This window comes from Lucilia sericata, unplaced genomic scaffold (genome assembly GCF_015586225.1).
Source record: "Lucilia sericata isolate MDLA Ls3-8-SP2 unplaced genomic scaffold, ASM1558622v1 Contig001245F_arrow, whole genome shotgun sequence".
Classification (NCBI taxonomy): Eukaryota; Metazoa; Arthropoda; class Insecta; order Diptera; family Calliphoridae; genus Lucilia; species Lucilia sericata.
The window spans coordinates 53,807-78,119 of record NW_023995201.1 but is presented as its reverse complement, the minus strand read 5'-3'; the positions used below and the strand labels follow the sequence as shown (position 1 = coordinate 78,119).

Sequence of the window (24,313 nt, the reverse complement as noted above, 5' to 3'; positions counted from 1 at the left end):
GATAGAGACATTGTTTAATATTTTGTTAGGCATACTTTAGGGATCTTTATTATTAGTTTCTGTTAACCTTACATCTGGCAATACTTTTGTTTACTTTGCAAAATTTAGTTTTTCATTAAAATTCGTGGTGTGTGGCTGCAAGTGCAACAGTTGGTCAAGTAAAGCCTACTTTAGGGCTTAACTAATTAGCTGTCAAATTAAATGTCATTTCCTTTATTTATCCTAACACAAAAGTTAGTTTCTCATTATATTTCGTGGCGTTAAGTAGTAAGTGGCAATCGGTCGAGTAATTTTAAAGAAATTATTAATTAAATATCAGTTTATATAACAACATTTTATAATAAATTCATAAAACAAGTCGTTTTAATAGTAGAATATAAAATTTAAATAAATTAAAGTGTTATTAAAAGTGTATAAAGTCTAACAAATTTCTTGGCCAACTAGTGGGGGCCTTGTCAAGAGATTCTTTAGTGGTAAAAGAAAGTAACATAATTAATACGTATTAGAAAAAATATGTAATAACTTAATAATAATGCCATCATTTAACATGTTATTTGTTAGTTTCAAAGTAAAATTTCACAAAAATTTGTTAAAATTTTTAATCATTTTCTCTGCTGCATTCATGTTGGCAGCGTCTTGTTTTTGTATTGTTGTTGAGCGCTAGAGACATTGTTGAATATTTTGTTAGGCATACTTTAGGGATCTTTATTATTAGTCTCTGTTAACTTTACATCTGGCAATACTTTTGTTTACTTCTCAAAATTTTGTTTTTCATTAAAATGCGTGGCAGTTGGTAAAGTAATTTGTTAATTATTAACTATATACTATATATTTTAGACTATTGACTAGACCATGGACTAGACTATAAGTATACTATACTATAGACTACACAAAAGACTGGATAATGGATTAGACAATAGACTATACTATAGACTGGACATTAAAACAGCAGAACTGTTTTTAACAAACCTTCAATTTTCTTTAAAGCCTACTTTAGGGCTTAACTAATTAGCTGTCAAATCAAATGACATTTCCTTTATTTATCCCTTACACAGAAGTTAGTTTCTAATTAAATTTCGTGGCGTTAAGTAGTAAGTGGCAATCGGTCGAGTAATTTTAAAGAAATCGTTAATAAAATATAAATTTATATAACAACATTTTTTAATAAATCCATAAAACAAGTCATTTTTAACAGTAGAATATAAAAATGAAATAAATTAAAGTGTTATTAAAAGTGTATAAAGTCTAACAAATTCCTTGGCCAATTAGTGGGGGCCTTGCCAGGAGATTCCTTATTGGTAAAAGAAAGTAATATAATTAATACGTATTAGAAAAAAATAAAAGATTAATGTTAACAATAATACAATCATTTAACATGTGAATTGTTAGTTTTATAGTAAAATTTTAACAAAAATTTTTAAAATTTTTAATCATTCTCTCTGTTGCCTTAATGTTTTGCAGAGTTTTGTTTTTGTGTTATTGTTTTTGCTTAGAGTGTTAGAAAGATATAGATATTGTTTAATATTTTGTTATGCATACTTTAGGGATCGTTATTATTAGTCTCTGTTAACTTTACATCTGGCAATACTTTTGTTTACTTTGCAAAATTTAGTTTTTCATTAAAATTCGTGGTGTGTGGCTGCAAGTGCAACAGTTGGTCAAGGAATTTGTTACTTATTAACTAAATATTAAACTAATTAAATATATTTTATAATAAATCAAAAAAGTAAATAATATTCTTTCAATTTAAACAAAAATCTAAGTAAATAAAGTGTTTATGAGGGTGCAAACAAAGTCGGCAATCTTTGGGGCCAACTAGCAGCCGCCTTCTATTACGATTCACATAATTCAATAAAATCCTTACAAATTAAAGTAAATTGTTAAAAAATTTGTATTTATTAACAAAATCATGAAATAAAAGTAAAATAATACCTAAAACTGCAACAAAATTACATAAAAAAGTAAAAACTATCTTGTGATTGCTCTGTCCTTAAAGTCCCAAAGTTTGTTAGCTGACAGCAAAAACAACAACATTGATAGGGTGTTAAATAAAAAAGCAAAAACAAAACAATAACAACTTCTTCTCTCATGTTATTGTTACAGTTTCTACTGTTATCGTTAACAGTAAATGTAAATAAAAGAATAATTCTGTTAAAATAAGAGATCTTTTTGCATTCTGACAAGAACTGTTAAGTAAAATAACATGTTAAATAAAATGTAAGGTAAATAATGTATAGATAATGATAAAAATCGAATGGCGAGTAAAATTTAATGTAAATAATGTTATAAATCGGGTAAATAATCAATAAAATGAGTAAAAATATAAATGAGAAAAATTAAAAGAAAATTCATTATATTAAAATCAATTAAAATAAATGTGAATGTAAATAATTCATACAAAATGGTAAAAATCGAATGACAAGTAAAATTTAATGTAAATAATGTCATAAATCGGGTAAATAATCAATAAAATTAGTAAAAAATGTATAAATGAGAAAAATTAAAAGAAAATTTGTGAAATTAAAATCAATGCAAATAAATGCGAGTGTAAATAATTCATAAAAAAAAGTAAAAATCGAAAGCCAAGTCAAATTTAATGTAAAAAATGTCATAAAAGTGTTGAAAATCTATAAAGTTAGTAAAAAAATGTGTAAATGAGAAAAATCAAAAGAAAATAATTGATATTAAAATCATTGAAATAAATGTGAATGTAAATAATATATAAAAAAGGTAAAAATCGAATGGCAATTAAATTGTAATGTAAATAATGTCATAAATCGGGTAAATAATCAATAAATAAGTAAAAAATGTGTAAATGGGAAAAATTAAAGTAAAATTTATAAAATTAAAATCAATTAAAATAAATCTGAATGTAAATAATTCATAATACAAAATGGTAAAAATCGAATGGCGATAAAAATTTAATGTAAATAATGTCGTAAATCGGATAAATAATCAATAAAATGAGAAAAAAATTAATCAATTCAAATAAATCTGAATGTAAATAATACATAAAAAATGGCACGTAAAATTTAATGTAAAAAATGTCAAAAAGCGGCTAAATAATCAATAAAATGAGTAAAAATTAAAATTTGATATAAATAATGTCATATAAGTGTAAAAAGTGTCAAAAAGGCATAAATAATGTCACAAAAGCCGTAAATAACCAGTTAAAATCTAAAAAATGTAAACAAATGTAAGCAGATTCGAGTTTAAGGGAAAAGACAGCAACTACCGAAAAGCAGAATTGACGTTATTAAACTTCTTAATTGACTGATTGAGCAAGGTAAGTGCAATTTATAATATTTACCTTATTGAGCTAAAGATTCTTATTTTTAAATTTTTATATTTTATTCGAACTTCCTTTTAAATCAAATTATTAATCAAGTCGAGGTCAGTTTTGTTAAATTTGTATTTATTTTCATCATATGTCGCCAACACTGGATATAATCTTCAGGAATCTTCAACTATTTTATTTGAAAAAAATATATATATTAAACTACTGCTTAAGAACATTAATTTCTTATATTTTTTCATTTTTAGACTAGACTATAGACTAGACTATAGACTAGACTGTATACTAGACTATAGACTAGACTATAGACTAGACTATAGACTAAACTATAGACTATAGACTAATAGACTAGACTATAGACTAGACCTATAGACAGACTATAGACTAGACTATAGACTAGACTATAGACAGAACTAGACTATAGACTAGACTATAGACTAGACTATAGACTAGACTATAGACTAGACTATAGACTAGACTATAGACTAGACTATAGACTAGACTATAGACTAGACTATAGACTAGACTATAGACTAGACTATAGACTAGACTATAGACTAGACTATAGACTAGACTATAGACTAGACTATAGACTAGACTATAGACTAGACTATAGACTAGACTATAGACTAGACTATAGACTAGACTATAGACTAGACTATAGACTAGACTATAGACTAGACTATAGACTAGACTATAGACTAGACTATAGGCTAGACTATAGACTAGACTATAGGCTAGACTAAAGACTAGACTATAGAGTAGACTATAGACTAGACTATAGACTAGACTATAGACTAGACTAAAGACTAGACTATAGACTAGACTATAGACTAGACTATAGAATAGACTATAGACTAGACTATAGACTAGACTATAGACTAGACTATAGACTAGACTATAGACTAGACTATAGACTAGACTATAGACTAGACTATAGACTAGACTATAGACTAGACTATCGACTAGATTATAGACTAGACTATAGACTAGACTATATACTAGACTATAGACTAGACTATAGACTAGACTATAGACTAGACTATAGACTAGACTATAGACTAGACTAGACTAGACTATAGACTAGACTATAGACTAGACTATAGAATAGACTATAGAATATACTATAGACTAGACTATAGACTACTATAGACTATAGACTAGACTATAGACTAGACTATAGACTAGACTATAGACTAGACTATAGACTAGACTATAGACTAGACTATAGACTAGACTATAGACTAGACTATAGACTAGATTATAGACTAGACTATAGACTAGACTATAGACTAGATTATAGACTAGACTATAGACTAGACTATAGACTAGACTATAGACTAGACTATAGACTAGACTATAGACTAGACTATAGACTAGACTATAGACTAGACTATAGACTAGACTATAGACTAGACTATAGACTAGACTATAGACTAGACTATAGACCTAGACTATAGACTAGACTATAGACTAGACTATAGACTAGACTATAGACTACACTATAGACTAGACTATAGACTAGCTATAGACTAGACTATAGACTAGACTATAGACTAGACTATAGACTAGACTATAGACTAGACTATAGACTAGACTATAGACTAGACTATAGACTAGACTATAGACTAGACTATAGACTAGACTATAGACTAGACTATAGACTAGACTATAGACTAGACTATAGACTAGACTATAGACTAGACTATAGACTAGACTATAGACTAGACTATAGACTATACTATAGACTAGACTATAGACTAGACTATAGACTAGACTATAGACTAGACTATAGACTAGACTATAGACTAGACTATAGACTAGACTATAGACTAGACTATAGACTAGACTATAGACTAGACTATAGACTAGACTATAGACTAGACTATAGACTAGACTATAGACTAGACTATAGACTAGACTATAGACTAGACTATAGACTATAGACTAACATAGACTAGACTATAGACTAGACTATAGACTAGACTATAGACTAGACTATAGACTAGACTATAGACTAGACTATAGACTAGACTATAGACTAGACGATAGACTAGACTATAGACTAGACTATAGACTAGACTATAGACTAGACTATAGACTAGACTATAGACTAGACTATAGACTAGACATAGACTAGACTATAGAGCTAGACTATAGACTAGACTATAGACAGACTATAGACTAGACTATAGACTAGACTATAGACTAGACTATAGACTAGACTATAGACTAGACTATAGACTAGACTATAGACTAGACTATAGACTAGACTATAGACTAGACTATAGACTAGACTATAGACTAGACTACTAGACTATATAGACTAGACTATAGACTAGACTATAGACTAGACTAGACTAGACTATAGACTAAGACTATAGACTAGACTAATAGACTAGACTATAGACTAGACTAATAGACTAGACTATAGACTAGACTATAGACTAGACTATAGACTAGACTATAGACTAGACTATAGACTAGACTATAGACTAGACTATAGACTAGACTATAGACTAGACTATAGACTAGACTATAGACTAGACTATAGACTAGACTATAGACTAGACTATAGACTAGACTATAGACTAGACTATAGACTAGACTATAGACTAGACTATAGACTAGACTATAGACTAGACTATAGACTAGACTATATTTAAGGAACTATAATAGATCATTGATCAGCCTGCTTTTTGCAATTGGAAGACTATTTAAGCAAATAGAGCCAATTTTAGGATTTTTATATAAAAATTGATTGGAAAGCCTCTTTTTCAAATTGCACCACCATTTAAGGAACTAAAGTAGATTTAAAGTTCTCATATAAAAATATGTAGATGTTTGGAAAATCAAGGTACTCTCTGATCAGCCTTCTTTTTGAAATTCAATCAATATTTTAGGTTTTGAGTGAAAGTTTATGTGATCACAGATAAGGCTTCTGTTTGCAGTGTGACTACCATCTAAGAAACTATAACCTACTCTAGGTTTTTCATAAAAAAATAAACAATTTTTGATGGAGAATTTAGCTAATTTCAAATTAGCAAAACCGTTATTAAATTTCTTATATAAATATATATTTCCCTGGAAAATAAAAGTAATTATAAAATTTTATTATTTTCTTTATTGATACTAAATTTTGTACATTTTATTGCTGCAAATTGCTGACACATTTTTAATCACAATAATAGCCTTCTATAACTTTTTCTTTATTGAAGTTTTTTTTTTGTGCAAATCTTACCTGTTAATCTAAACCACAATTTGTAACACAAAATAAAATAGTTTTTTTCCATTAATTATAAGAAAGCAAGAAGTCCTGTCATATCCTTAAGTTATAGACAACTTTTATTTGTAAAGAAACAAAACTATTATGCATTGTTTAACTCTAACAAACTTTCACATGACTTTAATGATTTTTTGTACTTCTTCTTTTATTCCCTATTTCTTTACTTCTTTGTTTCGTACTAGTACTACAAGTGAAAATCAAAACTAAAGTTTTCCAATTTGTTCTTATGTTTTGTTGTCATATTTTTTTCTTTTACTTTCAATTGCAAAATCATATTTGTGTAATATTTACCAACATTTTCACTTCCGAACCTTAACTGCAGGCCCATAATGGCAAATAGTAACCCAGTTTTTGCAGCAGCCAGCATTGATGATGCTGCCACTATTGCAGCCGCTGGATTTTTAACTAATGTTTAATGACGGCTGCAGCTAACAGCTGCTGCCTGCCATTCAACATAATCAACAGCAATAATATACTTTTTTAAAACTAAACTCTAAGCTGTCAACTTTCATTAAATACTAAACTAGTAAAATGTTTACGAAAGAAAACATTTCAAATTATTTCTTTCCATTTGTTTTTTCTTCTACTTTTTGTGAGTTTTTATTTTTGTTAAATAAAAACTATTTCTTGTTAGCATTGTGCATTGGTATGTGTTAGTAGTACATGAAAGGATTTCTTTCTTTATCAGTAGATGTAAGACACTGTAATATTTATTTAAGCCTAACAACAATTTAGTATGTGTGTATTTATTTTTTGAATTTATATTCATGATAACTTTAGAGCTGAATAGTGGTGGGAGAAAGCTTACAACACAAAAAAAAAAAAATAACAACAAAACTAGGGAAAATTATAAGGATGAAATGCAAATAATGGCAAAGGACATAGAGATAAATAGAAATGAAAACTATTATAGAAAATTGCAAAAGCATTTTAACATATAACTTCTCGTTATTACATTCATATGAGTGAGGGGTATGAGGCTTGTGTCTATTCTAAAGTGTTTTGTTTTCTATTTAAAGGTATTTAAGGCAAAATAAATTTGTGTCATTTTAAATTAATGTCTACACAAGAAATTAAAAAAAAAGGAAAAAAATTATATAAAAGACTACTTGAAGTGGTTTTTAGGAGACTACATTAAAAGTGATAAGATTGAGTTTGTTGTTTGAAACGTAACGTTTAGATACATATGGCAATGATAATGATTTGCATTAAAAATAAACAAAATTAAAATAGACATTTTTATCATGTTATTATTTCGATAGTTAAATGATGGAGGACTTTCCACCTCATCATTCAATTGATAAAGTGACCTCATCGTCTTTGTTGTTACCATCATCGAAGAAAGACCTTGAAATACGAAATCAATATGGAAGTTTTGCCTGAAATCTTTGAAAGTTTTAATGTCTTTGTGAACATATTGTGGATACAGATAATTTGAAAGCAATTTTGACCGTTAGGATCAAAGACAAATGCTTCGATTACTAAATCTGTATTGAGGTTTTAGCCGAAATCTTTGAATGCCGAGGATTTTGTTCATACTCACAGATGTGTTAAATCTGGTATGAACAGAGTAAATCCTGAACATACCTGGACAAGGAAAGTACAATGGTATCACCTGTATAAAATATTTTTCATCCATCACCATCCATCTTCTCATGCATTCGACGCACTCATAGATAACACATTCACTCTAGGTATACGAACGGGCAAGTTTCCTTATACCACTACATTCATTCTGTATCATATACACTTAACACCAACTCATTTTCTACGCTTAGTTCCACAGTCACTCCTCTGTGGGGTATCTGTTTACTCAAAACTTCTCCCGAATTATAGACTTACCGTTCATCAATCTTTTAACCGAATGGCGGTTAAAATACTTCCTCGAATTTGAGTTTAAACCACAGACACCACGTGCACCCCGAAGGGAGTCCTCCAATAACCGAGACAAGACAAAGACCGGAACTTTGTTCTGCGGGCTACCGGTTCCCATGGTACCAGATTATGCGGATCTCTGGTTCGACCCCATGTCAAATCATTCCAAGGAAAGATACATTTGATCATCACCAGTTTACTCAAAACTTTTCCCGAATTATAGACTTTACCGTTCATCAGTCTTTTAACCGAATGGCGGTTAAAATACTTCCCTCGAATTTGAGTTTAAAACCACAGACACCACGTGCACCCCGAAGGGACTCCTCCAATAACCGAGACAAGACAAAGACCGGAACTTTGCTCTGCGGGCTACCGGTTCCCATGGTACCAGATTATCTGGATCTCTGGTTCGACCCCATGTCAAATCATTCCAAGGAAAAGATACATTTGATCATCACCAGTTTATAGTCCCCTCAGACTAAAGGTCCCACAGTCACTCCTCTGTGGGGTATCTGTTGACTCAAAACTTTTCGCGAATTATAGACTTTACCGTGCATCAGTCTTTTAACCGAATGACGGTTAAAAGACTTCCCTCGAATTTGAGTTTAAACCACAGACATCACGTGCACCCCGAAGGGACTCCTCCAATAACCGAGACAAGACAAAGACCGGAACTTTGCTCTGCGGGCTACCGGTTCCCATGGTACCAGATTATGTGGATCTCTGGTTCGACCCCATGTCAAATCATTCCAAGGAAAGGATACATTTGATCATCACCAGTTTATAGTCCCGTCAGACTAAAGGTACTGTTAGCACCCATCTTTTTCTCGGGAGTGCAATCACATCAAAATGGGATTTCGTTCATCATCAAGGTAATATGACCCCGGGGATCTACAGAAAGATAATCGATTATGTCAATAGTGGAAGAATCTGCTTCGAATATTAAATCAGTATTGAAGTTTTTGCTAAAATCTTTAATATTGTGTAAAAAAATTTAACTGGAATTTATAATTTTTGTGTGGACTCAAGCATCAATATAGGAAAACCTATTCCTATTAATTAAAGACTGTAGGAAAGAGATATGATTGTTTAGGTCATTACGATCATCAAGGAAAGGCTACGAATACAAAATCTGTAGTGAAGTGTTCGGTGGAAGATCAAGATGGAAACAATTGGAAATTCAATTGATTAGCAATTTATAGGTTTTGTGTGGACCCGGCTTCAACACAAGCTAACATTTCTAATATTCATGGATAAGCTTGAATGATCTGCGTGAATCGGTAGAAATTTTGTATTTCATATTAATCTACTTTTGTTTCTAGTGAAGTGCTTATGAAATTCGTGTTAACTAACTGCAGATATTTTACCTATTTTAAGTACAAACGTCTGCTTTATTGCACTAACTTAAGAAGAAATAAAAAATCTATTAAATAAAATCAAAAACACTTTCACCATAATCATATTATTAAAATTACTCATACTTTAAAATCATTTATTTAGCACACCCCCTTAAACATACAAACTCTAACAAAAATGTCGCAAATAATTTGTTTAAGCAACATTTTGCAATCATCTCATGTACTCGGTATCATCACTTCTCATCATTATCAGCATCATTGTAGACTTTTTTATACAAGTTTTATATGATGTTGATGTTTTTACTGTTGTTGTCAGCATCATCATCGTCATCAGCAGCAATCATCAGCCTGACATTTACACAAATCGAATTTTTTTGGCAAAAATTGAACTAAAATTCAATCATAACAATTTATTTACGCAAACACTTAGAAAGTCACATACACTAACAGTTGATGACAAGTAATTAGTAGTAATTTGTAATGATGCTCAAAAATTAACATCAAACGTTTTAATAAACAAATATTAAAGTTTCTTTTTTTGCCTTTTAAAAGCTTTGAAATTGTCTTCAATATGTAACTTTTTAACTTAGATTCCTAAAAGTTCCTAATTAGTTTCAAACTGCTGTTTCTATTGGTACGTGCATGTATATTTACAACCCAATTGAATGCACTTTATACACTTAAAAATTACTTTCATACCCTTCACTGCTATACATGACAAAGTTTTGTAAAGTTACAGACTTTCATTGCAACAACATAGAAATATTTCTCTTAAAATTTGATTTTTCTAATTACGAAATTAATTTCAAAGTTTCACTAATTCGGTAAAGAGGAATTCATTGGAAATAGTTGATTAACTGGTTAATGTTTTTTCCTGATTAAATTTTTTCTATGCATCTTTTTAAATAACAACACTTTGGAAAATTTTAAAATATTAAGTTTTTATTCTTAGTTTTACATTAACTTTTATTCCGTTACTTCCTCCAATACTTCGGCTTGAAATATTTCAGCAGCTGGTACGGCAACTGGGACCATATCGTCATTTTCGAAATTATCATCTTCCATATCCGAATAATCTTCTCCCATGAAAATGCCTCTTAACCATTTGTTATAACTGCTGCTAGGTTTACCATGATAATGATAATTGCCATTATTATTGCTGGTATGATTGTGATTATGATCATGATAATGACCAGGACGAGGATTGTACATAACATATTGGGGATGGCCATGACCATGACCGTGTCCATGGCCGTGACCATGCATAAATGGCTTTTTAAAACCTAAAGCATCTATTGGTATCAAAGAACCTTTAGGTCCTAAAATATAAATACTATTATGACCAGAATGGTAAGGACGACGTGTAGTTGTGGTACGCCTTGTTGTGGTGGTAGACGTTGTAGCAGCGGCAGCATTACCAGCGGCTGCAAACAATTCATAAGCATTAGCATCTGTAACTGGTACTAAAACTCCATTAGGTCCCATCAAAAATAGACCATTATTGGGTTGTGTAGATTCAACTCTAAAAGTTTGTGTTGGTGGTGTAGTCTGCTCTTGGTTATGCTCTTCATGTTCAAACATGCGATGTATTTCTTCTTCATCGAAATCGTCACCTATAAAATTAGGTTCACCATCTTCGTCGGTCAAAAAGAACTCGCCAGCTATGACAGGATCTCGCAAACGTCTAACAACGCAAAGACATTTGCCTGGAGGACCAGCTTCACCAGATTCTCCAAAGGTTGGGGGTATACCGGGTATAGGAGCATCTCGCCCAGCTTCACCAGCACCGCCCCGATTACCTTTGGGTCCTCTAGGACCTGTAGGACCTTGATCACCTCTAAAACCCGGTTCACCCTTTTGTCCTGTATCGCCTTTTCTGCCGGTATTACCTTTAGGACCAACATCACCTTCACGTCCCGGCAAGCAACCACAATTTGTACTGCCCGCCGAACAAGTGTGTATAAGAGCTCCTGATTGTAAAGAAAAGAGAACAATTTTTAATATATACGTTTTTCGGATTTGAAATTTATTTGAAACCTACCCAACAGAGCTGTTGCTAGTAAGAAAAATTTCATTTCTGCTGCTCTATACAGTCATGAACAAACTAATCTTGTTTGTATGTTAGTCAAACTATTTATAAGAATTTTAAAATGTTTATTTTTGTTACGGGTCAATTTATGCCGTTAGAACTATACTCTTTTCAGTGTGTTTTATGGTTATTTACAACACAAAGTTGTAAAGAATACTAAGATGCAGCACGATCAATTAAATCTAGTTTATGCCTGCTGCTTTTATTTTGTATTTATTTTTCTTAAGCTTTATTGTTGTTGTTAGTTATTAGCATAATTTTGAAAAATTATCTTTTAATTCTTCTTAACACATTAACTTTGATAAAACTGTAAAGATTGTTATGTTTGAATTAAGATTTTGTACTGATTGGAAAATTATTGAATGAAAACTAGTATTTTGGAAGTTCTAAAGATCGACATCAGGATTAGTTTAGCTGATTCCGTGCTTTAGAGGGATGTTTGTTCCATTGGATTTAGTCAGAGTTTGCGTGACTATGTCGTTAATCAAGGTAGAACATTAGATGTTTGTTCACAGCACATATAGTTCAGGCCTTTCGGTAGATGTTGGTGCCTTAGGTTTGTTCGCATTTGGTTTTCGGGTGTGGAGCTTTTCGTATTTCACGTGAACTCTGGTAAATCGCCTACCTTCACTTCACTCGTTAGGATCTACAGATCCATGCTCATTTTCAGTTAAGACCAAGGGTACCTAATTTAATAGTAAGTTATCGTCCATTTCATGGTCAAGCATGGTCAGTAATCGGACATAAAGAGTCCACGGCATTACCTACTGCTTAGCAATATGCGCCTTCAAAACTCCGCAGCTCTTAATATATATAGATTTTACACTTAACTGCCCATTTTCAGTTAAGTCCAAGGGGACCTATTTCCCATTTACGCATTGCTGTTCATACTATGAAATGGATGACAACCGAGATTACGTTTTTGAAGTAGCGTTCGCACTAGAACATCAATATTTTTCTTTGTGGGCAGAATGAGGATCTTCATCAATCATGGTTGGTCTTAGGACTCCAATAGGCCCTAGAATCTCTCGATAATTCCCGTCCGTTGTAGTTTTAGTAGTAATCACAACAGTTTTAAAATACAAAATAATTTTATTATGCATCAACCGCTATGCTTCCGTTATGAGAACAAAAGGAAATACCGTTAGATCTAATACGGTCAAAGTTTACATATGTATAATTCTATCAAACGGTACTTTTCAAGAATCTTTCAAATGTTCTAACCTAGTTTTCATGTACAAAACAGTTAAGTCAAGTAAATCATGTATCACCTCCCATTTAATATGTAAAAGTATTTACATTATATAATCTTCTAAAATAGTTTAACTTCACATTAATCTCAATTTCCCAAAGCTGCATTATTTCATTGATACAGCTTTACATATCTTTTCATTCCATAAAATCATTTGTATTTAAATATGTCATAAATTTAAATATAATAAAATGTCTGTCGTCTTATATTAGTGTGTGCATTCTATTCTCAACTGCATTTTGATAGAATTAAAAAGATCAAATCTAATTAACATATTTATTGGTAGCATAAAGAATAGAAAAGTAACACTTTTCTTTAGAATGAAAATCTATACCAAAACATTGAGATATCTTTACCAAAGTGCTTATAAAAACTATCTACGAAAATTGTTTACAGTTCAAATGCCTAACGTAACTCAAAGAGTCAACATACATGCATTTATAGTTTAAAGAAATGAAAATCTTATATGGTTTCTTAATTTTCTTAGGTAAGTTCTTAATTTTCAAATAAAATTTTAAATCTTACTACAATAAATTAGTTTAATTTTATTTTCCCAATTTCAGGTTTGAGTTATTATGCTCAGGCTATGATGAAAAATTGCATATGTGAACCAGGACCTCCTGGTGATCAAGGTCCCAACGGAGATCAAGGACCGAAAGGCTATAAAGGCAGTCAGGGTAATCGTGGTGATACAGGTCCTGCGGGTCCAACTGGACCTAAAGGTTTCACCGGCAGTAAAGGTGCTCGAGGTGCTGATGGTGGTAATAGAGGTCCTAAAGGTCCTCGTGGCCCTCCTGGTCCCGATACACCTTGTCCACCAGAATGTTTACCCAATCCCAGATCATTTGTTGGACGTAGCATTGATTCTTTTGAACCTCATACTATATATAAAGTCACAAAAGAAGGTGAAATGCAGCCGATACGGAAACTACAACCAACACCGGCTTTGCGTGCCATTATGGAAATGATAAAGGCTGAGAATTTAAAAAATTTCGTAGATGAGGATGATTTTTGAAACTAAAAAAGGCTGTTTAGAAATTATAAATAAATAATAAAAATATTTAATAAAAAATATAAAGGATTTACTTTTTATTTGCGGTTATTTCAGGTGAATTGTGGGGATGGTAGTTTTTTTTATTCAGTTGAAAAGTTGTCTGTTCTAGGTAATGTCTCACTTTAATGATTGGACAGTCTTCTAAATTCTCTATATTGTTTTATTATGTATTGTAAATATTAGGGAATCAAAAGTTCCGCTGGACTGAATACATTTTCAAGTGTCAAAAAGCATACAAGTGTGTAAGTAATACTTCACTCCATCTGATCTTCTTACTGTTTATACCACTTATTTTCGACCAAAAACGGAATACATCACCCATGTAGGGGACCGGTGCTTTAAAGTCTGTATTGGAGCTACTCGACCGCGTACAAGAGGGTGCAAATGTACTTATCGGTGAGAGTAGGGTATCCAACTCTATTGATTCTCTGAAGCACCCTTGCAATGTTGGGTGTGTTCCACTATTCTGTTCGTATGTGGAATAAACTGTACTGTCTATATGTGGAATAAACTTTCACCAGAGGTTTGTCACTTGCGATGTCAGCAAATTGGAATCGAATACCTATATCTTCTCTACCCTAACCTTTTTTCCTATTTTCATTACAATGCAGTGCATGACTAGGAGTCATCCCCTGAGTGTAGGTCCTAAGGAAGAAAATTAAATATATTTAATATTAATGTTATTTTTATTACAAAATTGGTTGTTATATAAAATCAGATCAGATTACTGTTTTTAACAGAAACTTCTAACTGCGGAATGCAATAATTGCTGCAAACCCCATTGATATTAGAGTAAATACTATTTATCGTACAAATGGTCGTATTAGTCCTTTGATTAACTTCGAGATATACATAAATAGCTTTATCTTTTCAAATGAACGTTGACTTCTATTTAAGATGTTATACAGACACGTCTTATAGATAAGCATACCAGAACCGAAATATTTTTAGCTCAGTATTGCAAATGTCTTATTTTTGGCTTTGAGAACGCTACAAGAATCTTTTGATCTTTTTCATCATGATCCTCATTCAGAAGTAAAACTTTTCTGAACTGTAGGAGTTGAACTCGTGTGATTTTAATTTCTTTTGATTAACTCCGAGATATACATAAATAGCTTTATCTTTTCAAAAGAACGTTGACTTCTATTTAAGATGTTATATCTTCTGATCTGTTACATTAACATATTAAACATCTTTCTTTAATAATCATAAACGATCAAACATCTTGGATCTTTTCGCGATCATAACCCAAGTTTTGCTATTTATCCTATGCATGTTTGAAACATTTTAACTTTATCTAACTATAGTTAAAATTCTGTAGAAATCACAAGTTCTTCAAGTTCAATGCTACAATATGTTGAGAAATCTACTACCCAGATGCTCACCATCATGTGATCTCTTTTAGAACAAGCTATCTGCTTAAGAATTAGAAATGTTCCATAAATAATAAGTTGAAAGTAATTAATCTCCAAATCGAGTTTGTAAATAAAATATGAAATTATTTAGTATAATATTGTAAAATAAATGTTATTAACTGTAAAACAGATAACTCTCTATTTATTCTTATTCACTGTGTGCCCCTTAAAACTAAACAGGAAATTCTCCATAAAAATTCTTATAAACTCCAAACACAAATGAAAAGTTAATCTACATTTATGACAACTGCTTGTGTTACAAAAGTATTTGAATTTTAAGATGTCATAAATAAAATTCAATAAAACTGTCTATTTATAAAAGAAAAATCTAAGTGAAAATCTGAGATATAAAAACAATCAGAAGTGCATTTAACTAAAACTAATTTACATATTTATTTCTATAGAATCATTCTGTTTTTCCATTGTTAACATAGAAATCATCTTAACAATAACCGTTAGTCGAGTTTGTTAATAGTATATGAAGATATAGGTATAAATATCTAGTTTTAACTTAGTTTGAAAATTAGTTTACTATAAGAGTTTAAAGAGAAAACATCTAAGTAGTTTCTGAAAATGAAACTATTTTATGTAATTTTTGTATTTTTAGGTAAGTTTGTTGTGTTAAGAATCGAAGGTTGGGATAGTATTGTATTTTTCTTAATTTCCCACTAGGTTTGAGCTGTTATGCTCAGGCTGTATTGAAAACCTGCTATTGCGAGCCTGGCCCTGTAGGACCAACCGGTCCTAAAGGAAATACGGGACCCAGAGGTGATACCGGCACTACGGGTAATAAAGGCGTACGGGGTCCACAAGGACCCACTGGTCCCCAAGGCCATAAAGGTGAACCTGGACCAAAAGGCAAAAGAGGTATAGGTAGAGGTTTCCCAGGTCATGCTGGTCCCAGAGGTCCTGCTGGAAGTTGTACGCCTTGTCCTAATCGTGCAAAACGTAGCGCACGTTCTTACGAACCGAATAGATTGTATATGTTGACAAAGGAACGTAAATTGATACCCGTCGATAAAATACAACCAACAGCAGACTTGCTGGAACTTGTGGAACATCTTAAGAGCACGGATAAGTTAAGAGATTATGGAGATGGCGATAATGTATTGATTTAATAAAAAATGAAGGTTAATAAAAATTTGTTTTATATTTTAATGATTTGAAACTGTTGTGCTTTTTTGAATGAAATAGTAAATACATATTATGTTTAGCGTCTCACTTATTTTTTCTTAAGGTATCAGTTGTTTATAGTAGATTAGTAAGTGCATTTATAACGCCATAATGATAAGTTTCCTAACTAACTGTTTTTGGCTATAGTTTCGCTATTTAGTAAATTTTTATGACGTATGAGGCAAACTTTGAAAAACGTATTATCTTGAAAATATTCCTCGATTTGAACCTTTAATCCAAAACACTTGAAATACTACTTTAAAACTTAATTAATTCCAATAAGAAAATTTCTTTAATACTTAACAATTTCATTAATAACTTAATCTCAAACTTTTTAAACCAACAAATAACCTACCCCACCACCTTTGATAGAAATTTAAACAAATACTCTTATCTGTAGTACACATAAATTTTTGATTATTTATTTACAATTTTTTCTTATCTTAATACTTCAAAATTCACTTAAAAATACGTTGAAAGATTTTAGCTTTTAATCTTAAGTGGTCATTATTTAGAACCCTTAATTTCATCCTACGATATCACAAGCCTTTAGACCCTCACCAACACAGGCAGCATAGGCCATCATATGAGGTATGGCATTCTGTTCATACACACCTGTAAACAAATGAGACCAGGGACCCGAGGCAAAAACACCCACATCCTCACCACCATGAGTCTCAGAGTCTAAAGGCACTGTGGCTGGGAAGACATCATTAGGTTCACCTTTTATAACTTCCTCAGGATTAACACGTTTACTATTTTTAACATCGAAATGTTGATAATAACCTTCACCATTGGCATAACTCAAAGGTTCATAGGGTAATTGATCATCAGCATTTTTAACGAAACTGAAAATATCCGAACCACGATCTTGATAACCAGCCACACTAAAAGTGTGCGAATGATCTGCAGTCACCACAATCAAAGTATCTTCCTCACTAGTCATTTGACGAGCCAAAGCAATAGCTTGAGAAAATTCCTTAGTTTCATCTAAAGCCAAACGGGCCTTGGTATCATGGTGACCCATATCGATTCTGCCTCCTTCAATAAATAAGAAATAACCATTATCTTCTTGCTGTTGCATAAACTCTATGGCCTTCTTAGTCATTTCTTCTAAAGTAGGTTGGGTATTTTCGGGATTAGCTACAGCCTCCAAGTGATAATCCAAATGATCATCATTAAACACACCCAATAAACGTTCAGTTTGTGTTAAATCCAATGTCTCCAATTGTTCTTTGGTTTCTACCAATTTATATTTAGGTGATTGTTTTTGATATTCCTCTAGTAAATTACGGCCATCGGTACGCCAACCATTACTATAGAGGGATTTATCTACAAAAGCACTTTTTCCACCACCCATCATTACTTTAAGTTTAGAACCTACTTCGCCATATATCAACTGCTGGGCTATATCATCCAAACCATGATCTGCACCACAAACTGCTTCTATATCAGCATTACTTTCCCAATCACGATCGGCAGTATGAGCATAAACACCAGATGGGGAAGCATGAGTAACACGTGTGGTAGTAACAAAACCAGCCGATTTACCCTCATCCATGGCCCATTTGGCTATGGAGAAAACATGATTACTGGAGTTTTTCATGGCTTGACAATCATCTCTGGGAATGGCAGCATTAACACCGATGGTACCATAATTAGCCTTAACACCACACAAATAAGCCGTAGAAGTTGTGGCCGAATCGGGTACGATTTTATCTACCGAATAGGTTTTGGATAATCCAGTGTAGGGAAACTCTTCAAACGATAGTTTGGTGTGTTCAGCATTAATATAATTTCTGGCTGCTACCAGGGTGGTCAAACCCATACCATCACCCAAAAACATTATAATATTTTTAGCTACATTGGTATTTTGTTGCTGCTTTTTCTGTTGACGCACAAAATCTTTACCCATATTTAGCCAAAACTCATTAGTATCTTCTCCTTCACGAGCCACTAAGCGGATTCTAGCGTGCTTTTCTTCCTTAAAGCTAGGATGCATAAGTTCTTCGTCCATTTCTTCGTCGGAGTGGCCATGTAATGTACCCATTAGGGTCATTAAAAGTGTTAATGTTAAAATAGTTTTGATTGTAGCCATGTTGATACTAGTTAGTTGGCTAGCGAGCAACCAGCAACCGTTTCGTTAGAAAATTTATTTAAGACTATAATAATTTTTTCAAATTCAAGTAGCTTTAAGTAATGTTAGACGTTGTTTTTTAACGGCTGTCTTTTAGTGGCTGTCACTTAAACGGCGATAAGAACTGTGACATGGTATTAGCGTCAGTGTTTTAAATTATTGGTAAAAAAAAGTACTTAACAAGAAAGACAGATGCGATCCAATAGGGGACTTAAGAAAGGGGTCTAAAAGAGAAACAATTTTTCATTGTCTCAAAGGCATAGTTAATGTAGTTGTATTAAGGACGAATGAAAATAGACTATCAAATTCCATTCAAAGCCACGATTGCGGTCTTGCTGGGACTATACAAGAACGACGATCGAAGCTTTACTGGAGCTACCGTCATAAGAAACATGTTTAATAGTAAAAAAACATAATCATGGAGCAGAAATCATTATCGATTAAAGCTAAACTGTTGCTAAAAAGATCCACGATTGCTGCTGAACTGAAGTTATTGGAATCCATGATTGAACAGAAGAACTGAAACTACATGTCGCGCCCCTGTTTTCAGCACAACTATTATTTCAAAAATCCCCACATTTTTTTGTAAACTATTGAAAATTTTCATTTTAATAATTATCTCGCTGATAAGATGATAAGCATAGAAATCAGTAGCTATTACTTCATGTGATAAGATTTCAAATAAAAGTATAAATTTAATAAATATAACAAATCGCTTGCCAGTATTGTCTCAAAATCGCTACATTGCGGTCAGTTCCTCTCAAATAAAATGAGGTTCTTTATTCTATTGTCTTTACTCTGGGCTTTGGCCTTAGCCCATGATAAAGGACAACATCCAAATTTTCCCCGTCTGCGCAGTTTTGAACCATTAGGTGAAGAACAAACCACCGAATTTTGGATGAATAAGGCACAAAATATATTGGCACACAAATTGCAAAAACTTAACAATCTCAATACTAATAAAGCCAAAAACATTATTTTGTTTTTGGGTGATGGCATGTCAGTGCATACTGTCACCGCTACTCGGGACTTTTTGGGCGACAGCAATAAACAGGTGTCGTTTGAAAAGTTCCCCTATGTGGGGTTATCACGTACCTATGCAGTTAATAAAAGGACTCCCGATTCAGCTTCTACAGCTACTGCTTATTTGAATGGTGTTAAGGCTAATTATGGCACCATAGGTGTTAATGCCCAAGTACCCAAATATGATTGCTTCAAGGCCAACGATACCAGTACCCATACCGAAAGTTTAGCTAAATGGGCTCAAGATGCAGGAAAATGGGCCGGTTTGGTAACCACAGCAAGAGTAACGCATGCCTCTCCAGCTGGTGTTTATGCTCATACCGCCAATCGTGGTTGGGAATACAATGAAGCTATCAGAAAAGATGGTTGCAGTGATGATGTTAATGTGGACATAGCACGCCAATTGGTAGAATGGCCTGTGGGCAAAGAATTGCATGTAGTATTGGGTGGTGGCCGTCAAAATTTCCGTGATAAATCAGTGAATGATGAAGAAGGCTCCCCAGGCTATAGAACCGATAAAAGAGATTTGATTGAGGAATGGTTGCAAGAGAAAAAACAAGAAAATAAAACAGCTAAATATGTGTGGTCGAAGAAGGGTTTGGAAATGGTAGATATGAGTAAAACCGATTATTTGTTGGGCTTATTCAGTGCCTCACACTGTCCTTACCATGGCGATTTGAAGAGAGAGCACTTAGAAAATGCTGATCCCTCTTTAACAACCATGACCGAAGCGGCCATTAAATTATTAAGTAAAAATGACAAGGGCTATTTCTTATTTGTGGAAGGAGCTAAGATCGATATGGCCCATCATGCCTCTAGAGCTCATAAGTCTTTAGAGGATACTGCTGAATTTGCCAGAGCTATAGAATTGGCGCGTAATTTAACTAGTGAAGAAGATACTCTAATAGTGGTGACCTCAGATCATGCTCACACCATGACCATTAATGGTTATCCGGTAAGTTATTGAGAAGGGATTCCTAGCTAAAGCTTTTCATAATTTTCTTTTCTTAAAGAATCGCCGTCAAAACATATTTGGTTTAGCTCCTACAAACGCTGACGATGGCTTGCCCTATACCATTTTATCGTATGCCAATGGTCCCGGCTATTCCAAAACTTACTCTTCCAAAAAAGGGCGTCGTGATTTATCTGATGCTGATTTACAAAATCCCTCTTATCGTTATATGGCCACAGTACCTTTAGACTCTGAGACTCATGGAGCCGATGATGTGGGTGTTTTTGCTTCCGGTCCCTATGAGCACTACTTTACAGGCAACTATGAGCAAAGCAATATACCCGCTTTAATGGCTCATATTGCCAATATTGGTCCTTTTGCTGAGGATAAATTGTAAAGTTTTTTTTTCCTCTACACAAATTCTTTAAGTGTACATGAAATCCTATGTAAATATTAGCAATAATAAACAATAGTACTAAGAGTTTACCATGTCTGTGTTAAGTTTTAATAAAACTATACAAGTGTTTACCAAAAACTTGAAGTGTGTTTGATTTTTACCTGTGGTTATTTTGTTAGACAATTGTGTTTGCTGTAGAAAGCCAAGGCAAGAAGATATAGTCTGTGTGGTTAAAAGCAAGCAACTTTTCGAAGAGTTTTAAAGATTGTTGGTGAAGATGGGGAGGGAAAAAAAGTCTTGTGTATATTTGTTTATTTTAGATCTGGTCAAATGTCAATGGTGTCAAGTATTTTGTGTTAGTTTGGTTTATTTCTTTGAAGTGTTAGATGTGATAAGAAAAAGAAAAAAAACTAGAAGTCAATATTGATGCCAGTTGTAAAGCCTTAGGGCAGTAGCTAAAGAGTGGTGGATATATTTATTGGTATTATATATTGATGTCTACTTAAAAACACTACTTTGCAACAACACAAAGCTAAAGTAGGTTTATTAAATGTTCAACATTGAAACTAAAGTTTGATCTTAAAGATTCAAGATCGAAATTATCAATGATAGCTATCGATGGTAGCAAAACTGAGATTAGAAAATTTGCAAGATAGAAACTATGAAAGATCTTTGAGCAAAGTTTAATTGGGATTATATAAAGTCTACAATCAAAACTAAACAGCGACTATATTAGTTCCTCGATAAAAGCGGAGCTGGAAGAAAAACCTCTCCTAAATTGTGAATGTGTGCGATCATCGATCGAAGCTAAACTAGCATTAAATAAGATTGAAGCTGTATTATGTACTCGATCAAAGCTAAACTTATGTTATATATCATTCAAGATCATCGTTTGAAGCTAAACTGGAACATAAAGATTCAAGGCAAGATTTCGAATGTATACGATCATCTATCGAATGTGAATTAGGATTATGTAGTTTATGCATATGATCCACAGTCGAAGTTAAACTGGAATTATGTTAAGACAGACTGAAGTAAGAAGAAGAGTCACGATCAAAGTTGTAAAAGGTTCACAAGCTAAACGAGAATTATTTAACATCCTGTAAAGCGAAGCTATTGAAGATCGTCTGCTAAATGGAACTGAAAACGGATTGAAATCAAGTACAAAGCAATGTTATGAAAATTTACACTTGATGGAATGAGGGAATTGTAAACATTTATGATATAGGGTTATCTTTTAACATTTGAAATTAAACTAGGACTTTATAAGACTTCACAATTAAATCTTCTTATATAAAATCCTATATATGCCATGTTCTTTAATCTTCTTCATAAATTTTCAAAAACAATAACACACACACATCTTAAAAGCCATCCATCCATTCAAACTATATTAAACATTATTTCTAACGAGTTTAATATAAATAAACTATGACTATAAATCCCATTAAAATTGTTGACCCTGAAATAAGGTACTATTTTAGTACAACAACTATACGATACCATAACCACACAACCGTAACAGTAACAACAACAATAAACATTTAATTTTATGTTTAAATACATTTACAACAACCAAACAAAAAAAGATCAGGAAATTTATAGATTGACTCTGGGGGAAGGAGATAGAGTAAATTCAACGAACCTACTACAATATATGAAATATACCACATAACAACAGTTAATTTTCAAAAACTTATTTCCTTGATTTCGTTCCAATGTCTCTACTGATATGAATGAATAAGTAAGTGAGTGAATGAATGAGTGAGTCAGTGTGTCTAGGAAATTGTTGGCAAAAGTAGCAAATGAAATGAATGAATCAAACCATTGATTGCCCATTTACCGAGAGAGAATCAAACCACAAAATTTAATTTATCTTCCATCACAAAATGTTCAAAATGTTCAGTAACACATGTATGTATGCGTGTATAGAAGTATATTGGGAGTAAATTTTATATCAATGTTTAAGTGTGAGTGATTGTGTGTACGTATGTGGTTTTGTTGGCTACAATGTTTTTTTGTAATAACAACAACAACATATTGAAATTACTACAACAGCAACAAATTGTAAAGGAAATCGAAACTACCCTTTTCACACTATTCACTAGTGAAATTATTAAGGATTGTGGAAAATCTACTCCTTCTCTATCACATACATACATTCATCCATTTCAATTCGTTTGTTTGTTGTGTGTTTGAGTTTTTTTTTTTTGAATTGTCTGTTCGTTACACAAAACCCTTGTCAAAAATTTTTCACGTTACAGTGATAATAACAAAAAAAAAAACTTTATCTCTTTTTCATATGCATGTGGGAAAATGATGTGAGCTTGAGGTGAGTAAGGGAATGGCACCAGCTAAGTATGAGTGATTAAATGTCTTAAATGGGGTATGAGTCTCCTAAGAACTAAACTAAATGTATGCAGAATGTCCAGGATGGATGCTAAGATGAGAATCTAAGAGTAGTTTTCCATCGAAGCTATAATTAGACACCACAAGGATCTTGACTTGAGCTCTAACTAGACTTAATAAAGAACTTAAAGCTCTGGTTACTTTTTAGAGAACCTTTGACAATGCTCTAGTTCGACTCCATAATGATATCCGATTGAACCTCTAACTTGTCTGATTAAGAACTAGTATTAAAGCTAGTTAGACTTAATCTAGCCTTTTAAATAGGCACTAATTCAACATCATACAAATCTTTGCTTGGTGTTTTAAGAAGAATGATTTGCAACTGCATTGGAGACCCTAAAAGTATGTTGGTCACATTGTTTTATGATTAATAAGACTGTGTATATGTATGTCTATATGTTAATGCATATTTGTATGTATAACTTTAAGTATCTGTAGGTATGTATTAGTGTAAAGATATCATCTGTAAGTGACACTTATATCCCCCAACTTACAACATACATTTACAACAACAATTTACCTCTGCGAAACTTTAACAACATGTGTATTTGCCACATACTCATGCAAGCATACACAAACACACACACAATCACACTTA

General features: G+C 32.4%; 5 protein-coding genes across 5 annotated transcripts; 3 read left to right on the top strand and 2 right to left on the bottom strand.

The window, feature by feature from the left end:
* Positions 1-10,768: 10,768 nt before the first annotated feature.
* Positions 10,769-11,934, bottom strand: LOC119610611 (collagen alpha-2(I) chain-like). The gene is made up of 2 exons (XM_037965903.1): positions 11,856-11,934; positions 10,769-11,784 (listed from the first exon to the last, which is right to left on the bottom strand). Exons 1-2 carry the CDS (start codon positions 11,887-11,889, stop codon positions 10,781-10,783), a joined length of 1,038 nt encoding a protein of 345 aa, XP_037821831.1. The 5' UTR covers positions 11,890-11,934; the 3' UTR covers positions 10,769-10,780.
* A 1,630-nt stretch (positions 11,935-13,564) lies between these two features.
* On the top strand, positions 13,565-14,170 carry LOC119610607 (collagen alpha-2(I) chain-like). Its single transcript, XM_037965900.1, has 2 exons — positions 13,565-13,642; positions 13,719-14,170. The coding sequence occupies exons 1-2, from the start codon at positions 13,609-13,611 to the stop codon at positions 14,168-14,170; spliced, it is 486 nt and encodes a 161-aa protein (XP_037821828.1). The 5' UTR covers positions 13,565-13,608.
* Positions 14,171-16,143: 1,973 nt separating this feature from the next.
* On the top strand, positions 16,144-16,786 carry LOC119610614 (collagen alpha-1(XXVI) chain-like). The gene is made up of 2 exons (XM_037965907.1): positions 16,144-16,231; positions 16,297-16,786. The coding sequence occupies exons 1-2, from the start codon at positions 16,198-16,200 to the stop codon at positions 16,740-16,742; spliced, it is 480 nt and encodes a 159-aa protein (XP_037821835.1). The 5' UTR covers positions 16,144-16,197; the 3' UTR covers positions 16,743-16,786.
* A 401-nt stretch (positions 16,787-17,187) lies between these two features.
* Positions 17,188-18,978, bottom strand: LOC119610608 (membrane-bound alkaline phosphatase). Its single transcript, XM_037965901.1, has one exon. The coding sequence runs from the start codon at positions 18,893-18,895 to the stop codon at positions 17,324-17,326; it is 1,572 nt and encodes a 523-aa protein (XP_037821829.1). The 5' UTR covers positions 18,896-18,978; the 3' UTR covers positions 17,188-17,323.
* A 689-nt stretch (positions 18,979-19,667) lies between these two features.
* LOC119610609 (membrane-bound alkaline phosphatase) lies at positions 19,668-21,444 on the top strand. Its single transcript, XM_037965902.1, has 2 exons — positions 19,668-20,912; positions 20,971-21,444. Exons 1-2 carry the CDS (start codon positions 19,704-19,706, stop codon positions 21,304-21,306), a joined length of 1,545 nt encoding a protein of 514 aa, XP_037821830.1. The 5' UTR covers positions 19,668-19,703; the 3' UTR covers positions 21,307-21,444.
* Positions 21,445-24,313: the final 2,869 nt, after the last annotated feature.